The sequence below is a fragment of the Microtus ochrogaster genome, chromosome 7 (assembly GCF_000317375.1).
Source record: "Microtus ochrogaster isolate Prairie Vole_2 chromosome 7, MicOch1.0, whole genome shotgun sequence".
Taxonomy (NCBI): domain Eukaryota; kingdom Metazoa; phylum Chordata; class Mammalia; order Rodentia; family Cricetidae; genus Microtus; species Microtus ochrogaster.
The window spans coordinates 6119440-6139816 of NC_022014.1; the positions used below are offsets into that span (position 1 = coordinate 6119440).

The 20377-nt window shown below is 50.4% G+C and overlaps 1 protein-coding gene across 1 annotated transcript in view; it reads left to right on the top strand.

The window, feature by feature from the left end:
- Sec14l5 (SEC14 like lipid binding 5) overlaps nt 1-19682 on the top strand; it is a 37020-nt gene extending 17338 nt beyond the window's left edge. Inside the window, exons 3-16 of the mRNA XM_026780101.1 lie at nt 1201-1350; nt 2175-2306; nt 3038-3166; nt 3976-4168; nt 5913-6025; nt 6927-7116; nt 10367-10455; nt 10542-10612; nt 11083-11254; nt 12284-12418; nt 14371-14505; nt 14842-15069; nt 16941-17119; nt 18605-19682. Of these exons, the coding sequence (XP_026635902.1) occupies nt 1201-1350; nt 2175-2306; nt 3038-3166; nt 3976-4168; nt 5913-6025; nt 6927-7116; nt 10367-10455; nt 10542-10612; nt 11083-11254; nt 12284-12418; nt 14371-14505; nt 14842-15069; nt 16941-17119; nt 18605-18716 (2028 nt within the window). The 3' untranslated portion in view covers nt 18717-19682. The remainder of the gene's footprint in view (nt 1-1200; nt 1351-2174; nt 2307-3037; nt 3167-3975; nt 4169-5912; nt 6026-6926; nt 7117-10366; nt 10456-10541; nt 10613-11082; nt 11255-12283; nt 12419-14370; nt 14506-14841; nt 15070-16940; nt 17120-18604) is intronic.
- The last annotated feature ends 695 nt before the right edge of the window (nt 19683-20377 follow it).

Genomic DNA, 20377 nt, shown 5'->3' on the forward strand with positions numbered 1-20377 from the left:
GTGTGTGTGTGTGTGTGTGTGTGTGTGTGTGAGAGAGAGAGATTTCAAGGCTTCTTTTATGTAAGATAATGTACTCTATAAATAGAAATAGCTTCACGACCTTTCAGACTGAGTTTCTGACCTCAGCCTGAACTTTGGTTTTAAATAGAACTGAGGAGAACTCACACCTGAGACTTATTTCTGACTCGCTGGGCAGAGTATTCAGTCTTTCACCCTTGAGTATGAAGTTAGCTATGGGTTTTTCCTCCTTGGCTGGCAGTTTATTGGTGGTGTTATTATCATTTTTTGTTGTTGTTGATGTTTTTTGGTCTTTGTTTTTTGTTATTTTTTTTAATCAGGAAGGGGTGTTGCATTTTATCAGGTTCTCTCTCTCTCTCTCTCTCTCTCTCTCTCTCTCTCTCTCTCTCTCTTTGTCTCTGTGTGCTCTTTCTCTCCCACCTGCAGGGCAGTTGTGTGACTTGGTTTGACACTCAGCACTTAGTTTTCATCCACATTGACTGCAGGCTTTTGTCTTGGCAATGGGGTCATAGGTCACCAAATTACAGCTCTTGTTTGGAGAATCCTCACTCTCATTACTTTTTCTGGGCAAACATACACGCATTTCTTCTTAATGCGTATGTCTGGAGTCCCATGTCCTAAATCAAATTCCAGGCTTCTCTGGTTGCCTGAGGATCATGTTTCTTGAAGCCAGCCTGTGGATGCTCACATCAGTGTTGGTGGTGTCTTCCCAGGAATGCCTTGTGGATGGCAGAACAGCCTTCATTTTTCTGAAAACCCATCTTTGTGTGGGAGCCATTCCGCCTGGCCCAAGTTAGAAAGGCTCAGGTACCTTTTCTGAGAAATAGAAACTTTTTTCCTTTTAGTGCTGAGCTAGGAACTAGGTCTAGTAGCTCAGGCTGTCATCCCTGCCCGAGAAGGCTGTGAGACTGCTTCTGACTGCAGAGTGAGTTCAAGGACAAGCTGATCAACTTAGGGAGAACCTGCCTCAGAAAGGAAAGAGCTCTGGGGATGTAGCTCAGTGTTAGAGTGCTGGCCCTGTTCGGTTCAATCCCTAAAGTCACATAAACAAACAAACAAACTGTCCTGATGGGGCCTCTGTGTATCACTGCTCTGAAAAGGAGCCAAGAGGTGCGTGTTCTCACTGTGACTGGGCGCTTCTGTCTAGGGACGAGCGCGAACCCATTGTCTCTCTGTCCACAGGCCTATGAGAAGCGCTTCCCCACCTGCCCTCTCATCCCTGTTTTCCTGGGTAGTGAAATCCTGGGCGAGTGGAGAAGCGCCGATGGGGCTGTGCACACGGTGGAGCGGAGCTGCCGACTGCGTGTGGATGCCCCGCGGCTGCTGCGGAAGGTGGGCCCGGGGCTGGGGTCTCGGTGTGCGGGCTGTGAAATAGGTCTATTTGCGGTGGAATGGGGACGTTGGAGCCTTGAGATCTTGGGAGGTGTAGCAGCGGGAGAGCCCAGGCGTTGGGTCTGGGAACCAGAGGTAGGTGAGGATCCTGGGATGTAGAATGAGGTGTACAGGTTTCAGGGTTTGGGTCACAGCTGGATGGTGGAGGTGGCTGGGTGATAGTGCTGTATCTGCGATTGTAGAGAGGGACAGGCCAGACTGTCTGGTGGCAAAGGACCACACAGGCGCGGTGCGTGGGTGGGGGAACTCTTGGCTTGATGGTGGTGGCAGTCTAAAGACTTGAGGGTCTTCAGGGTGGGAGTTATTTGAGAAAGGCTGAAAGTCTGCCCAAGGGCCCCGAATTCTGTGTTGGGCATGGCCTGAGCCAGTGTGGATGGTTATTTGAGAAAGGCTGAAAGTCTGCCCAAGGGCCCCGAATTCTGTGTTGGGCATGGCCTGAGCCAGTGTGGATGGTTATTTGAGAAAGGCTGAAAGTCTGCCCAAGGGCCCCGAATTCTGTGTTGGGTGTGGCCTAAGCCAGTGTGGATGGTAGCAAGAAGAGGAGTCATCCCACCCCAGGGTGGGTGTCTCTTTTGGACTGGATGGCAGAGGGAGCAGGGTGTCTGTTTCTAGACTGGGGATGACACAGGCCAGGCTAGAGAGTGACAGTAGATGGAACTTGAATTTCCAGCTGAGGGGTGACCCAGGCTGTGTGGGAGCGGGAGTGTGAATCAGAACGGGCGGCCTACGGGCTAGCACCTCTTCCTTGGGCTCTCCCTTCTCAGATTGCTGGTGTGGAACACGTGATCTTCGTGCAGAGAAACGTGCTGAACTGGAGAGAGAGAACCCTGCTGATCGATGCCCACAATGAAACCTTTGCCAGCCGAGTGACCGTGAAGGAAAACTGCCGCTACACAGTGAGTTCGCCTGGCTGACCAGGGACCCTGATGCTGTCCCAGGGCTGGGCCCTGTGTGTCCCTCCGGTCTTCCCTCCCCACATTCTCCTGGCCCCTTGTGGGTGGGTTTTATTCCCCTCTCCTTTTTTAAGACCAAACGTCACTATGTAGCCCAGGCTAGCCTGGAAATTTGCCATTCTCCTGACTCAGGCTCCTGAGTGCTAGGATTATAGGTGAGTGTCATCATACCCAGCGAAGATTTCTTTTAATTGCTGACATATATAAATATATGAACATTTAAGGATATTTAAAGTCTTTGTATATAAATATATGACATAATAACTATCGAAATACATCTAAACACATATTGATAATTTGTATCATATAAGTGATCTGAACATTACACATACACCATTTTATCTCTCTTTGTGTATGTGATTTCGTTCTTTCTTTTTTTTTTTTTTTGAGACAGGGTCTCTTTACATAGCCCTGGTTGTCCTGGAACTCACTATGTAGATATAGATCAAGCTAGCCTGGAACTTGTAATTCTCTTTCCTCGGCCTCCTAGTGCTGGGATTATAGGTGTGCACCACCATGCCCAGCTTGAGAAAGGGCTCTTTGCTCCCCGCACGTAGACTTTGCATCATCGTCTGGGTGGAAAACGCTGTCCATGGCAGGCTCTGGTGGCCACAAGAGAAAGAGAACCCAGCACCCAGTACTGAGGCCCTGCCGTGGCCCCTTCCCATCTGCAGGTCCATCCTGAGAATGAAGACTGGACTTGCTTCGAGCAGTCTGCCTCCCTAGATGTCCGGTCCTTCTTCGGCTTTGAAAGCACCTTGGAGAAGATCGCCATGAAGCAGTACACGGCCAACGTCAAGAGGGTGAGTGACGCTGTGCTAGCCACACCAGGACGGTACACAGGCCTGCTCTGCCACCAACGGCTCCTGGGGCACTGGACAGCAGCCCTGGCTTCTTATTTCTGAAATGAACACTGGGGTCGTGACCACACCAGTGAGGTCACAAGTGGGAAGAACTGGCTTGTTCTGGAGGTGTCCTGACGCGGTCCCAGCACTGCTCCAAGGTGCTGCAGCAAGTTCAAGACCAGCCTAGGAACTTAGTGACATAAACAGCCGGAGGCACAGCTCAGTATGGAGCACTTGCCTAACATATGTGAGGCCCTGGTTTCGATCCCCAGAACCAGGTCATGGGAAGAAAAGTCTCACTGAGGCCAGAGTCAGGATTTAGTGATGCAAACTCAGCCTAAAGTCTGCCTATGAGGGGCTGAGGGTGTGGCTTAATGGTAGAGTGACTGCCTGGAATCCTCCAGTGAGGGATTGCAGTTGGGTGGAAGAGCGCCTGCCTAGCCTGTGGGAGACCTTGGGTTTCACTCCCAACACTACAAAGTCACTGTTTCAATGGCCTTAGACTCCAGGTCAGAGAGTGGCCTGTTTACCAGGTGGACAGTTTTCTTCTGGTGATACACATTACCAACATAAAACTGAGCTATTTGCATTTGTCCTGTGTTTAGTCTTGCTCATCTCCACTCCTCTTGGCCCTGTTTTAGCTGTGCAATAGCCATATGTCAGGACTGGGACCTGAGAGTGTATGGTCAGAGCATGTACCTCAGAGCCAGTGTGGTGACTTCATAGCTCTGCTTGCCTGGTGACATCTTTGGGTCTGTTGCTTCCAGGGGAAGGAGGTGATTGAGCACTACCTGAGTGAGCTCATTTCCCAGGGAACATCTCACATCCCCCGCTGGACACCTGCCCCAGTCCGGGAGGAAGATGCCCGCAGCCAGGCTGTGCACCAGTGTCCCAGCTCCATGGTGGCAGATGACCCCAGTGATGCCCCAGGCCCCGATCCTGAGATGGCCACAGTGGATGGTAGGTGACTCCAAGTCCGTGCCCTCACCTGTGGCTCTAGGAAGCCGGCCACACTGCCTGGCTCCCCGAGAAGAGGAAAAGGTGCTGTAGGTTGCCAGGGTTGGAAACAGTCTGGCACCCACTCAGCCTCCTCCCTTGCTTCTCAGAGTCGATCTATTTCTAGACCAGGAACTGACCTCTGGTGATTTGAGGATATTTTTAATTGCATGAGTAATGCAAGATCATGGTAGCAAAATATCTAAATGAACTGGAAGATGAATAGTGAGAAGTCAGGGCTGCAGAAGTGGTTCAGTCAATAAAGTGCTTGCCTTGCATGAATTGCATCTCCCAGACCCCACTAAAAAAGCCACCAGGCACGATGTGCCCACTCATGATCTTACCGCTGGAGACGTGCCAGCCGAGACGAAGTGGTCCTATCTGGAGAGGCCTACATCAGTGAGAGATTCTCCCTCAAACAAAGCCAAGGGAGGTGATACCTGAGGAACCATACCTGAGACTGGCCTCCACATACATATTCATATATATACATGCATCCGTTATTCACACATGCACATACAGACACATGCAAAAGAAAAGGATGACGATTCGTTCTCTCTCCCTAGAGTCTTCAGTGGTTCTGCATATGGCACATGAGGGCACATGCCTCCACACGCATGTATACATGCATATTCACACTTAGAAAATATGGAACGAGCCGGGCGGTGTTGGCGCACGCCTTTAATCCCAGCACTCGGGAGGCAGAGGCAGGCGGATCTTTGTGAGTTCGAGACCAGCCTTGTCTACAAGAGCTAGTTCCAGGACAGGCTCCAAAACCACAGAGAAACCCTGTCTCGAAAAACCAAAAAAAAAAAAAAAAGAAAGAAAGAAAATATGGAATATGGAACGGGTGGGAGGATGGATGCCAGGCATCCTTTTGTACTTTGCTGGCCCTCACTAACGCTGTTAGCACAAACACCCTAACACCTCATCGTACCGTATGAATGCTCTATGCCTTACTAACGTTGGCTTGTTATTATCATTATTGTTTGAGACAGGAGCTGGTCCTGAATTTGGTATGCAGCCAAGGATGACCTTGAACTTACAAGCATGGTGCAGGCTATTTTAGTCTACTTTAGAACTTACTGCAAATCATATGGTATATGAAATCATATTGTGTGTGTGGACCACAGTTCGTATGTAGAGGCCAGAGGACAACTTGTGGGAGTTAGCTCTCTCCTTCCGCCATGTGGGTTTGGGGCATCGAACTCAGGTCAGCTGATTTGGTAGCAAATGCCTTTACCTAATGAGTCATCTCACCAACCCCCTAGTTCTTTGTTTTAAAACAGGGTCTCAAATAGCCCAGGCTGGCCCTAAATTTGCTGTGGAGTTGAGGATGTCCACAAACTCCCGATCCCCCTGCTCCTCTCTAGTGTTGGGATTTCAGGTGTATATCACTATGCCTGTCTTAGGTGTGTAGGTGTGTATATGTGCACACATGTGTGTTTTATTTTTTTTTATTTTTTTATTTTTTGGTTTTTCGAGACAGGGTTTCTCTGTGGTTTTGGAGCCTGTCCTGGAACTAGCTCTGTAGACCAGGCTGGTCTCGAACTCACAGAGATCCGCCTGCCTCTGCCTCCCGAGTGCTGGGATTAAAGGCGTGTGCCACCACTGCCCGGCCACATGTGTGTTTTAATTACAAGTAATGTGACATATCTTTGTACTCAAGGAATGAAATCCCTGAAAATCCCCATTTTCCTTTCTCCAGGGCACAAGCTGGATGCAGACTACATAGAGAGGTGCCTGGGGCACCTCACTCCTATGCAGGAGAGTTGCTTGGTCCAGCTCCGGCGCTGGTTACAGGAGACTCACAAAGGCAAGGTGGGTATGGGACATGCACTTTAGTGACAGGAATCGACCTAGGACTTGGGGAGGAAAGAAAAAAAAAAGCTTATGGAGGCAGTAGATGCCAGTTCCTTGCCCCATTCAGGTATGACAATTTGAAATGGCCCTTGGCATGGGCATATGTCCCCTGGAGACGTGTGTGTGTGTACATGCACAATCAGGTGCAATTGAGGACCATAGCTATATAGTACCATGCTCATTTGACTGTGGACTCTGCCCTTTTCTAAGAGTCAAATGACTTAATAAGGGTGATTGTTGATTGTCTAGCTTTTGCCTTTAAGCTCTAGCTCCAGTAACATGAAAACATGAGCACCACATACCTCAGTCCCAAGTAGGACTCTGTCGTCAGCTCTACTGAATCAGAACTTCTTGCTTAGCACGGATCGCCTACCTTTCCCTCCCCAGCCCTGGGGCCAGACAAGAGAGTTGCTCAGTGTGGGCCTATGGTATAACCCGTCTGCAAATGTAAAAGGGGGACATTGTTCATATCATGTGGGTCACAAACACTGATTCACATTAAATGCTTAGGGCGGAATCTGGCTCAAAGGAAGAACCCCAGAAAAGACAGCTTGTACTAGGATTGGTTTTGCACCGATGTTATATTGGGAAAGGAAGAGGAGTAGAAGGGGGGCGGGAGAGAAGGGGGTGGAAGAGGAGTTAGCCCAAGGAAAGATGCTATTTCCAAGACAAACAGGGAGGGATGCTAGGCAGCCACAGTGTGCAGCTGTTCACCACAGCCCCTCCGCCTACCATTTCTCCTTGCTTTGGGCTATTTTCTCCAGCTGTTTTGCAGATGAGGTAAGAGGGTCATTTCTGCCTCTTCATCTGAAGGGTTGGAAGTACCGTTCTGTGGTCTTATCCCTTCTCTGTCTCTCAGATCCCCAAAGATGAGCACATCCTGCGCTTCCTGCGGGCACGAGACTTCCACCTGGACAAGGCCCGGGACATGTTGTGCCAGTCCCTGAGCTGGAGGAAGCAGCACCAGGTGGATCTTCTTCTGCAGACCTGGCAGCCCCCTGCTCCCCTGCAGGAGTTCTATGCCGGAGGTTGGCACTACCAGGACATAGGTGTGTCACACATCTGAGCTGTGTGTGAGCACTGAGGGCACTCTACATGATACATCCCATGCTGACACTTCACGTTCCCTTTTAGATTTATGGGGCATCTGGAGATACTTGTGACATGTTACCAGGCTATGCAGAAGGTGGAATAGCATAGATTTTGGTCTTGGGAAGATGTTTCTGCCCTAGGGCCATTGCAAGTCACACTCTTGTTAATATAGTATAGATTGACGTAAGCAGCCAAAGCAAACTGGTACTGAACACCCGGTGCCAGCTCTGGAGGTTGGAGTATGAGATCAGAAGACAGCGGGCCTAGAGATCCTGTCATTCATAAACCACCAAATAAACAAATGGAGTCAAGAAGCTCTAGGGGAGAGGCCTACCCCTCCCCTTTCAGCATTTGATAGCCCCTGAGTTCGTGGCTGCATCGTTCTTAATTTCTGCTCCCACTTGTCATGGCCTTCCCTGTGGGTATCTCTGCATGTCCCTTCACCACCTCACAGGAGCCCTGGGTCCTTTAGAACCCACCCCACATCCATCCTGATGTCATCTTGAGATCCTTAATTGACATCTGCAGCTCCGTTTACAACTTAGGTCCCATCTGAAGGTTCTGGTGGACATAAGTTCTTGGAGGACACTATTCTTCCTACTGTAGGTACCCTTTCCATATTTAAAAAATATAGCTCCCTGAAGCCAGTGACTGCTGTGTTCTTTAAGGTCTTTTATGAAAAATGGTGCATGTGCTGATAATGGCAAATGCTTGGTTCTCCTGAAGAACAGGCTGGGGTGGTTTCTTAACACATAGTTGGCTCCTTATTCATGGCTTCCATATTTGTGAACTCTTCCTACTGGCTATTTTGAAATTCCCCAAACTAGTAGTTTGTTCCAGGGTATGGTAGAATGGTAAACATTTCCAGTGCTCTGAGGGGCTGGGGAGATGGCTCAGTCAGCAAAGTGCTGGCTGTGCAAGATGAGGTCCTGAGTTCGATCCCCAGCACCCACTAGAGACCTAGGTGCAGTCACATGTGCTTGTAGTCTCAGGGACATGGAGACAGGAGGCTGTCTGTGGCTCACTGTGGAGATAGGACTATCTGAGACTCACTGGCCATTCTAGGCAAACTGGTGAGTTCTAGGTTTAACAAGAGATCCTGTCACAAAAAAAAAAAAACAAAAACCCATGATGGACACTGGGTGATGGTGGCGCACACTGTTAATCCTAGCACTCAGGAGGCAGAGTCAGGAGGATCTTTGAGTTTGTGGTCAGCCTGGTCTACAGAGTGAATTCCAGGACAGCCAGAGCTACACAGAGAAGCTCTATCTTGAAAAAAAAACAAAACAAAACAAAAAATCTTGATGGAGAATAAATTAACTAATTAAAAGATATGGAGGATGAAATCTGATGTTGACCTTTGGTCTCTACACTCACTCACACACGCACACACCACACTCACACTCATACACACACCCTCCACACCACACAGCCCCCCCCACATATGCATACACAGAGTCACCTGGCACACAGGATCTCTGTTGAGGTTGGCCAAGTCTGTTCTGTGTTTCTTCTTTTTTTCTTAAACTTTATTTTATATGGATGGGTATTGGGTCTGTCTATATGTCTGTACAGCATATGTGTACCTGAAGAAGGTATTGGATCTCCTGGAACTGGAGCCACAGACAGTCATGAGCTTTTATGGGGGTGCTGGAATTGAACCCCAGGTCTGGAAGAGCAGCCAGTACTCCCAACCACTGAGTATCTCTCCAGCCCATGTATCTTCTTGTAGCTGTCTTGTTCTAAACAAGTGTTCTTTTCTTGTGACACTTTCTTGTCTTGGAAAGATTTATTTGTGTGTGTGTGTGTGTGTGTGTGTGTGTGTGTGTGTGTGTGTGTCCACAGAAACCAGAAGAAGACTTTGATCCGTTGGAACTGGAATTACAGGCAGTTGTGGCTTTCTGCCTTGGGTGCTGGCAACTGAACTCTGGACCTCTGAAAGAACAGTATTTTTTTTTTTTTTTGAGAGAGAGAGAGTGGCTTATTTTGCTGTTTAAAAAAGCTAGCACTGTTTGCCTAGTAGTTCAGGCCTGACATCCCAGCTACTTCAGCAGCTCAGGCAGGCAGATTGCAAGTTTAAAGCATGTGTTGGCTACAAAGTGAATTAAAACCTGGCCTGGGAACTTAGTGATACCCTATTTCAAAACACAATGTGAGAAGAGAACTGGAGATATGACCTGGCCGTAGGGCACCCACCTGCGTGAGGCCCTGGGTTCCAACCTTAAAACCACAAGAGGGAACAGCCAACCAGGATGGGATAGTTCAGAGCACAGGGTGGATGCACTGGTTCCTGCGTGCAGGACCTTCTATAGCAGACGCTGTTCTCAGCAAGTTTCTGCCTCTGAGTTATGGTGCTGCTGGTTTTGAGGTCAAGGTTGGTGAGTCCAATCCGTGGTTTAAATTAGTGTGCTTAGGTAGGAATGCAGGAGGCAAGGCTATTTGGTGATAAGGAAACCAAAGAGGTGGCAAAACACTCAAAGGGACCCAACTCTGTATCCCCAGAAGCCGTGGCTGAGCCTTCCCTAATTCAGGGTTCAGGTGGCTTCACAGAGCACAACTCACACACAGCGCATGCGTGAATGTGGAGCCAGGACGACAACCTTATTGTTTGGTGTGGGTGTGGAGCTCAATGACTAGATAGACATAGCAGACTGGACGGCGAGAAGTCCCGGGACCCTTAGGTCTCTGACTCCCCAGCGTTGGGATTACAACTACATGCTACCAAATTTACAGAGACCCACCTGTTTCTGCCCCCTGCTGGGACTAACCATGTGTGGTCACTCTTCACGGCTCTGCCTGGCTTTAAAAACAAAACAAACAAACACATGGGGACATTGGACTCAAGTCTTCACACTTGCATAGCAAGTGCTCCACTGAGCAATAGTCCCAACCCTTAAGAAAAAAAAAAGGGGGGGGGAGGACTGATTTCAGTTTTGGGCAGAAAAGATGGCGAGATGGTGCAGGTGTCCCCACATCCGACTTAGGCTCCCCTCTCCATTTTTGAATGTGTCTTTATGTTCAGTTTTCATAAGGGGTGGCCAGGTGCTGTCAGAAGCAGGCACAGTAAGCGTACTCCGAGAACCCCCAGCATGACTCTGCTCCTAAGACGACAGTTAAGTTCTTGTGCATCGTTTTGCCATTTCCTGATGTCAACACTCCCCCTAAAAGCTGTCTCTTCTCTTTGCTGGGCTCCGCCCACTCGCAAAGATGGTCGCCCGCTGTACATCCTGCGCCTGGGCCAGATGGACACCAAAGGCCTGATGAAGGCAGTAGGCGAGGAGGCACTGCTGCAGCACGTGAGTGGGTCCTTCGGTGGCATGGGGGGGGGCCTGGGGGCGGAGCAACATACCCAGCTGTTCTCAGTACCGTGCCTACCTTCTAGGTTCTTTCTGTCAACGAGGAAGGACAGAAGAGATGCGAAGGGAACACGAGACAGTTTGGCCGTCCCATCAGGCAAGAACCCGAGTTGGGGGCGAAATCCCCAAAACAGGCTAGCTAACGTTGACTGCTCATGTGCGTGGCCAGGTAGCTGGCTAGGCGCTGTGGGACAGTGCTATCCCCTAATTCTTGCAATGATCTGCTGAGGCAGGACTCCTGCTGGTGGAGAAATCGTGACTCTGGCTGAGATAGTTTGAACTGTTCCTGACTGGTTCCACCCTTAGCTCCTTCGCTTCTTAAGCTCCGATGGGACCTGACTCCTCTTAGGAACCTATTGTCCCTGTCTTCCTCCTGCAAATTTCCATTCCTGGGCTGAGTAACCTACAGGGACTGTGAAAGTGTCCCGTGTCCCTGCTTTCAGCCCTGCCTTCCTGAGCCCTTTGCTCCATTCCAGATGCCTGCGGGGGAGGAGGGGAAAGGCGGTGCTGAAGGCCCTGGGATGTGGCAGAGCCAGGTAGAGCCCCAAGGTCCCGTGTCTCTCACAGCTCCTGGACCTGCCTACTGGACCTCGAGGGCCTCAACATGCGGCATCTGTGGCGGCCGGGGGTGAAGGCCCTGCTGCGGATGATCGAGGTGGTGGAGGACAACTATCCCGAGACCCTGGGCCGGCTGCTCATCGTGCGTGCGCCCCGCGTATTCCCGGTGCTATGGACGCTGGTGAGATGATGAGCCAGAGTGGGGCCGAGGTGGGTGAATCCTCTCCCTGAATGATCGGGCAGAGATGACGCAGATCCAAGGTTGTCAGGCTCCTTATCTGGAGATGGACAAATAGCTGGATTATGGTAGGGGTTTTATGACATGACGAATGGACCAAAAGCCTATGAATCATGCTTTTTGGTTTTTCGAGGCAAAGTTTTTCCGTGTATCCCTGGATGTCCTGGGACTCGCTTTGTAGACCAGGCTGGCCTGGAACTCACAGAGATCCACCTGCCTCTGCCTCCTGAGTGCTGGGATTAAAGGCGTGGGCCACCGCCGCCCGAATCCCGCACTTTTTAATTTTATGTTTTTGGGCATAAGTGTTTATTCACATTCATGTAGGTGCACACATGTGTCAGGTGCATGTGCACATATGTACATTCAAGCAGCAGTCAGAGGTCGACCTTGGGTGTCCTTCCTCGGAGCGGTCCACCTAAGTTTTTGAGACAAGATCTGTCACCGAACATGGAGCTCACTCATTAGGTTAGGTTAGCCGGCCAAAGAGTCTCATGGATTCTGGATTCAGGCCAAGCCCAAGCACTGGGTGACAAATGGGTGCCACCAAACCCTGCTTTTTTTTTTTTTTTTTTTTTACGTGTGTGTTCTGGAGATCCAAATTCAATCCCTCATGCTTGTGTGAGAAGCACTTTGCTGACTCAACCATGTCCGCAGCCTGAATCATTCACTTTAAGAAGATAAAAACAACTAGCTGAAGTGGTGTACACCTTTAATCCCAGGAATCACAAAGCAGAGGCAGGAGGATTTCTGTGAGTTCTAGGCTAGTCAGAGTTTAGGAAAGCTAGGTCTAATTCTGTGTCAAAAAAAAAAAAATCAAGTCAGGAGCCTTTTCAAAACAAAGCAAAAAACCCAAAACCAAAAACTAAAGTAAAAACAAATAAACACAACCAAACCAGAAATAAAATGAAATAAAGCCAACCAGTAAAATGACCAATTCAATTTTTTGCTCTATGACTTTGGCCTCGCCCACAGGTCAGCCCCTTCATCAATGAGAACACCAGGCGGAAGTTCCTCATCTACAGCGGCAGCAATTATCAGGGCCCTGGTGGCCTGGTGGACTACCTGGACAAAGACGTGATCCCTGACTTCCTGGGAGGAGAGAGCGTGGTGAGTCTGGCTGTGGTCCTGTGTCCCAGAAAGGAGCGGGGCAGGAGCCTGGGAACCCAGACTTCTAGGGCCAGGAAGCTGATGGGCAGCATTGTAGGGGATCCCGCCCCCCTTCTTCTTGCCAAAGGGAGATGCTGGCTTTAAGTGGGGATAGGCCTGACTGTAGAAGTTTCCCCAGAGAGGTGACATTTCTTGAGGTGGGGTCTTCCTTTGGCTCTTTTAAAAGCAGTGAGGGCTGGAGAGGTGATACAACATTTAAGAGTAGTTGCTGAGGCTGAAGAGATGGTTCATCAGCTAAGGGCACTGGCTGTGTTTCCTCAGGACCTGAATTTATTCCCAGCACCTACATGGTGGCTCACACCAGCTGTTAACTCCAGTGTCAGGCAATCTAGTGCCTTCTCCTGGCCTCCATAGGCATTGCATGCATGTGGTACATAAACACGTTGACGAAAAGCATCCATCATACACACAGAAATAAGTGTTAAAAAATTTCAAAAAGAGCACTTGCTATGCAATTTAAGGATCTCATATAGGAAGGCAGGAATTCACAAATGCACAAATCCAGGGCAGGCAGATGCAGGAGGACAGAGGTGGCTTGTTGCTTTCTAGCCTTAGTAAGAGAATTGAGCCCCACATTCAGGGAGAGACCCTGTCTCAAAGGAATAGACAGTGTGATGGGATACCCTCTTTTGGCCTTTCCTCACATGTGTTCCATGTGCATAAATACACACACACACACACACACACAATAAATAAACATCTTTTTAAAGGTAGTAAGTGAGCCAGGCCCAACCCATGGCCCCTCCACCTGGGATGCTCAGGGAAAGCAGTGTCCGGACTCCCTTATGCCTCCCAGGAGGGCAAACCTGGTCGTGCTTTCATTCTCATGGCCGTCTGTGGGCACTCTTGTCGGTCCCCCAGCACAAACGCTTGTCAGTGAAATGGTTTGCTTAGGAACTTTGTCTGACTTGATTGCTCTGTTCTCGTGACACAGATGTACCATTTCTTTTGGGTGACCGACCTATGGCTCTCTCAAGGACTTACTGGAGGACAATGGGCAGTGACCGGCCCGCTATCCATCCTCCCTTTTTGTCTTCAAAGTGAAACAAGGAAACTTGTGTGTCTATGCTTGGGGTCTGAGGCTTGGCCTTCCAGGGCACCTTTGTCTGGGAGACATCTATGGAAATAGACAGGTCCACACTGGTCAGTTTCCACTGCTTAAGGAAAGATGCTGCCGCCACTTAAAATGTATTGCAGAAGAGGGAACCACACCTAGCCAGACACCATGAAAAGGGCCAGGAGGGGGTCTCTCTGTCTCTGTCTCTCTCTGTCTCTTGTCTCTCTCTCTGTGTCTCTCTGTCTGTCTCTCTCTCTCTCTGTCTCTCTCTCTCTCTGTCTCTCTCTCTCTCATTTTGTGTGTGTGTGGGGGGGGCACACAAATACCACATCATGCATGTGGAATTTGAGCAAAGGCCTGCAGGAGTGCGTTCTGAAAAATGGAACTCAGGCTCAGACTTGACGACAAGTGCCCTTAGGCACTGAACCATCTCTCTAGACCCTGTTTGTTTTGCTTTTGAGAAGGGTCTCACTATTTAGTCCAGGATGGCTCAGAACTTGGGGCCCTCTTCCTGAATTCCGGAATTATAGGCATGAACCATCACACTTGACCCAAACATAGTTTTGTGCCCTGTTCAGTCATGTTCACCTTGTGTGATCTTGGGAGAGAGCCGGTTCTCCTTTATGGCCCCATCTTCCCATCTTCCCTCTTTCCTTAAATGAGAAGAGTGTGTTTTACCCTGCTATTGGTTCTGAGGGCTCCAGAGGGTGCTGTCACAGGACCCACTGCCCAGCCCAATAGGGGTCAGTATTCTAAGCTGTTTCAGGGCTCACAGGGCACCGAATGAGGCAACTCTGACCTGCTAACCGTTTTAGTCTTTGAAACCTCTCCTCAGTGTAACGTTCCAGAAGGAGGCCTGGTCCCCAAGTCCCTGTATCTGACCGAAGAGGAGCAGGAGCAGGCTGACCAGCTACGGCAGTGGAGTGAGACCTACCATGCAGCCAGTGTGTTCCGTGGGACCCCCCACGAGGTGCCACCTGATCTGTGAGGGCACGGGCGGGGTGGTGTCTTGAATCATGTTCCTTCAGATTGGTTGTGGGGTGATTCCAGTCTCTCAGTCTCTCAGCTCTGTCCAGGAAGCTTTGGGACATGGGATGGTTGCAGAATCCCTGGGTGCCCTTACAACCCTGGCACCCGCAGTTCACCCAGAGTAACCAGGCCTTTCAGGGAGAGGTGGGGTTCTGGGGGGAGGGAATAGTGTCTGTGGGGGTCTTAGCAGCTCATCCTGACCACAGGGAGACTGATAGATGACCAGAGAAGAACACCCTGACCCTGGGGCTCTTCCACCTCTACTCCCCTTATGCAGGTTGCCGTGGAGATTCCAGAAGGAGAGTCAGTCATCACCTGGGACTTTGACATCCTCCGAGGAGACGTGGTGTTCAGTCTGTATCATGTAAAGCAGGCACCCAAGCTCGGTCCCCAGGAGCCTGGGGTTAGAGTCAGTGGGCAGCTGATCGACAAGAACTGGGTCCTAGGGGCAGATTACAGCCGTGTAGAGGCTCCCCTCATCTGCCGGGAAGGCCAGAGCATTCAGGTGCGTAGGCATGGGCTTTGGGTACTGATTCAGCATGGGGTATTAAGCATCCCTCCCAGGCCAGGTCTCTGGGGAGGCAGCTGTGGACAAAGAGAATGTGCTCCCAGCTTCTGAGACCCTGCAGGGTGACTGGGGAGAGAGAAACCCACAGTGTCTGTGTAATAGGAGATCCTTCTTCACTCCAGAGGGCTCCATGGAGGGTGGATGGGGCACTGAGCTAAGAGGCAGCTGGAGGCCAGGGAGAGGTCTTGGAGCCGCAGTTTCCCCGCGAGGAAAAGAAATCATTAAAGGGCCTAAGTGGCCTAAGTGAGGCTGGGGCCATAGCTCAATCAGTGAAGAGCTTGTCTTTCTTGTAAACACAAAGACCTGGGTTTGATCCTCAGAACCCATGTGGAAAAAAAGCCGAGTGTGGACACACACTAGGGCACAAGCACATGCATACACATGGGGGCCCCAAATGGTTACCACTGGTGCCATTTAAATCAAACAAAATTTAGAAGGCCACAGGTCCAAAGTCAAGGAGCCTGCAGGGGTTTCCTAAAGGCTCGAGGAAGGATTCTTTCTTGCCCCTTTGGTGGGTCCCCGGCTTGTCCTCTTTGGCTCTGCCCTCCGTGCCCCTGTTTTGTTCAGGTCCCCTCCCCTCTTTCCTGTAAGGATAGCAGTAGTTGTGTTTGGGATTGACCTTAAATCCTTAGCTGAAAAAAGGGAGAATCATCCAAATAAGGTCGTCTTTCTGAGGTTCTGGGTGGACATGGATTTGGGGGGACACTTTTCAACCCATGTAATCATCTCATGGTGAGTAAAGGATTGGGGCTTTGGAACCCCAAGTCCCACTTTCCCATATGAGTTCGTTGCAGAAGAGGGCCTTCAGGGTGGCCAGGGCTAGAGAGGTGGAGGGAATGGCAAGGACTGCATAGAGAAAGAAGCAGGAGATGCCATGGGCCTGGGATTGAGTTGTGGAGCCAGAGGAAGCCTGCAGAAGTGGAATGGTCCCCAGGTCAGCAGCCAGATCCAGCACCCCAAGACCCTGGCCTCAGAATCTTCCCAAACACCCCCACTACGAAGTTTTGAATGTAGGGCTGGGAGTCCATATCTCCTGCCTCCTATGATTCTGGCATGAAGGTTTCCATGGCAGCTGAGAATCCATGGGTCTAGGGTCAGAACATAAATGTGTAATTGGGTTGTGAGCTACCATGCTTATTCCCACAATCTCCCCATGAGGCCACTGTTATAGGCAGTGTTATACCCCTGCGCACACACACACACACACACACACACACACACACACACACACACACACACACGAGTCCTCTGTGGAGCCTTGCAGATCACAGCCAGCTCCCCAACATCCCACTGAACACCTCCACCGTGTTTCCTCAGAGCTGCCCCACCTCCAACCTTCCCACATCCCCCTCCCTGTCCATCCACACATTCTCCCTAGCACCCCCTAGTGGCTTCTCAGAAGCCCTTGGATTGTAGAATTCATCAGCTGAGAGCATCCCAGAAATCCATCTGCTGCCCTGAACTCTGAACTCCGACACCCAGTATCTCCTCCCCTACAGTAAGCAGGAAGCGCTGGTCCTTAGGATATGGCACTCACCACAAGGAGGCTTTGGAAAGTGCTTATAGGATTTCCTGGGGTATTGGAAAGGACCAAATAGAAGGAGTCTCCTTTCCCAAGGCTGGCACAGAAAATCCATGAAGGCTCAACCTCCCATCCCATCTCCAGGAGAACCCAATTCCCCATCTTGTCCTCAGGAGGGCCCAGTGGAATGCAGCTCCCCAACCTGTCCCCATCTTGTTTCCAGGGGAACCCATTTTCCATCTCTTCTCCAGGAGAACCTGGGCTTACTGTGGGTTCTGTTCTTCAGGGTTCCCATGTGACTCAGTGGCCTGGCACCTACCTGCTCCAGTGGCAGATTCACAGCCCCTCTGAGAGTGTGGCCTGCAGCCTCCCCGGTGTGGATGATGTCCTGACAGCTCTGCACAGCCCTGGCCCCAAGAGCAAACTGCTGTACTACTGTGAAGTGCTGGCATCCCAAGACTTTAGGTAGGGGAGGCCTGGGACTCCCTCCTGCTCTGGCGCTGGCGACATGGCTGCTTCTGTGATTGCTGACTGATGATGCAGTGGCTTGGGGTCGGCTTCTCTTGGGTGGACATCAGTAGCCCTCTCTCAGATGCTGACCCTTCACCCTCTGTAGAAGCAGACCCCTTTCAAGGATCTCAGTGCACCAGGCCTAGGGAAGACCCTTCACCCCTAGATTCCTCAGTTTGTAACGACTCTAAAATATTCTAGAACGATGTCTTGCAGATAACTGTCTACAGGTTGCTATTTTGGATGATTAAGATACCCCCCCCACACACACACATGCTGAGCTTCCCAGTTGCCTTGTGCTGCTAAAGGGGAAGCACTGAAGATGCCACCTGTAGATGCCACAGTAGGCACTCAGAAGTGGATGAAGCAGGCAGCCTGGATGTGGAGAATCTTCTATTTCTCCCCCCTTTTCACATTTAATTTTAATTTTTCACTAGTCTTGCTGAGTCAGGGTCTCACGGAATATAGGTTGGCCTGGAGGTCACTATGTGGCTGAGAAAGACCTTGAACTCCTGATCCTCTTGCCTGCCAAGTGCTGGGATCACGTGTGTGCACCTCTACACCTGGCTTTATGTGGTACTGGGAATCGAGCCCAGAGATTCGTGCACGCCAGGCAAGCACTTTGCCGATGGAATTGTGCCATCCCCTTTAGTTTTACTTGTAGAGAATGAGTGTAGCTATATGTGGTAGCATATAAAAGGCCAAGACAGGAGGATCCCAAGTTTGAGTCCAGCCTTGGCTACATAATAAGAAGCTATCTCAGAAAACCAAAAGAAACTAGAACGTTTTTTTCTTCTGGCCCTATCTGATCTGTTATCTGGAGTGGGGTTAACTGGACAGAAGGTACATCTTGGTAGCCCAGGCTGACCTGGGCCTCAAATGCTCCTGCCTTCATCTCTTGAGTGCTGGGTTTGCAGATTTGTGCAACCATACTTAGTTGTTTTTTGTTTGTTTTGTTTCTTTTTGTTGTTGTTGGTTTTTAGAGACAGGGTTTCTTTGTATAACAGTCCTGCCTGTCCTGGAACTCGTTTTGTAGACCAGGCTACCTCGAACTCACTGAGATCCGCATGCCTCTGTCTCCTGAGTGCTGGGATTAATGGCGTGCACCACCACCACCAAGCTCTGTACTTAGTTTTGGCTGAAGAAAACCACCAGAGAGAACAAGCCTGTGGCTGAGATTTCCCAGGCTGTGGGTTTTTCTGCTCCATTCTAGTCAGCGTAGCTCCTGGCTGCAGTCAGCCTGATTGGTCCCTGGGAATGAGTTGCAGGGAACTGGTTGCTCCTCTCTGCTTGTGCTGGCATCACTGAGTTTCCCCTCTGCATCCGTTAGCCCCTGGTGGTGGTTAGCAGTCTTGAGGAAGGAGCCCTGGGGCCTCATTTGCGGTATTAACAGCTTTTGCCTGGGAGATAACTTAAGGTGTACACACCCTTCTTCCCCAGGGGCTCCATGTCCAGCCTTGAATCCTGCACCAGCCGTTTCTCTCAGCTCAGCGCCACCACCTCTTCTTCCTCCTCTGGCCAGTCCCACAGTGGCTCAGTGGTGTCCAGATAGCTGGCTGGGAACCTGCTGGCAGCCCGAGTGCCTCTGGTATCAGTGTCCAGGCTGAGAAGAGAGTCAGTCCAGACACCTGGGACCATGCTGGATACAGATGATGCCACAGCTGGGGTGTGGGGACCCCCCACAGCAGAGATCCACCTCTTTGCCTGTGAGCTGAGGGAGCCTTGCTTCTCTGCGCACGTTAGCGGACAAGATGGACTTTCTTTTAAAAGCTGAGACCTCAAGGATACTCCATCTCCTATGTCCTGGATCTGGAGTCTAGGGCTGGGACCAGGACTGGGCCCCTTCTCACCATTTACTGTGCTTCTAATAGGTTGGCCCTTTCCTCTGGGAGGCCTTTTCTACCATGGGATCATCACTGTTGGGCACCCTCCGCTATCTCCCAGGAGAGTGCAAAGGAATGTCCCTTCCCAAAGTTCCAGTCCACTCTCCTTAGTTTGCTGGGGGCCCTGATCTATTCTGAGCCAATCACAGTTGTCAGGGAGTGTGAAGGGCACTTGATTGCCAGCGCGGCCATATAGCCAATCTGGACCAATCACTGTGACTTGGGGGGGGGGATAGAATACAGTGTAGTGATTGGCCAGCCTGGATTACGGACTAGTGCTGGGGCCAAGCACGTGGTCTGGAAAGGGCAAGGTGGGCTGAAGGACTACTGGGGATGAGTCGCCGGGAGATGGTGCCCTAGTACCTGGTTGTTTTGCTGTTTGTGGCTGAGCTCTGTCCAGGGAGCTGTGATGGGAGTCAGGGCTCCGCTTCCTGCAGGAAACAACCCACCATGGACGCACCTTACCCTGACTCAGGAACATAGGGAGCCTAGGGCTTCTGCCTAGTTCTAGGCAGTGATGGGTGTTGGGGGTGACTCCAGCCTCTCTTGTTCCCCTCCAGAGTCTCTTCTTCCTGAGGTGCGGCTCCTTTATGATATTAAAAAAAAAAACAAACAAACAAAACAAAAAACTAAAACCCTGCCGGGTAGTGGTGATATACACTTTTAATCCCAGCACTCGGGAGGCAGAGGCAGGCAGATCTCTATGAGTTCGAGGCCAGCCTGGTCTATAGAGCGAGTTCCAGTACAGGCTCCAAAGCTATACAGAGAAACCCTGTCTCAAAAAACCAAACCAACCAAACAAAAACAAACAAAACAAAACAACAAAAACAAAATCTAAAACCCATTTTCTCCGAAGGAGGACTTAGTTCAGGTTGGGTCCTGTCTCAGCATGATGCTGGGAATCCCCTGAGGGTGGCGGTGATTGTCTCTGTCCTGGAGTTGCTCTGACTCCGGAACTCCAAGATTGATACTACGTTCCCAGATCTTCCATGGGAGACTCGTGGGTCTTCTTGGAGACCAAGGACTTGTTCTTTTCATTTTCTGGATCCACAGAGGTTGAGGTCACTGCTTGGTGACCTCTTCTTAGTTACTGCCTTTGTTTGGCATTTTTGTGTTTTGCCTACAGCGTGGCTTAAAACTTGAAGCACAGCAAACAGAAGTCAGGATTTCTGGTTTTCCTTAACCCACCCCTGTTTCCATCCCTACCAACCACTGCCCTGGGTTCCGCCCAGCGGAAGCTCTGTGCACAGTCTCAGGCCAGTCTAGCCCAGAAGTTCCTCATTGCTCTTCTGCCAGCCTTGCTTCTACAGCTCCCCAGGCTAAGGGGTCA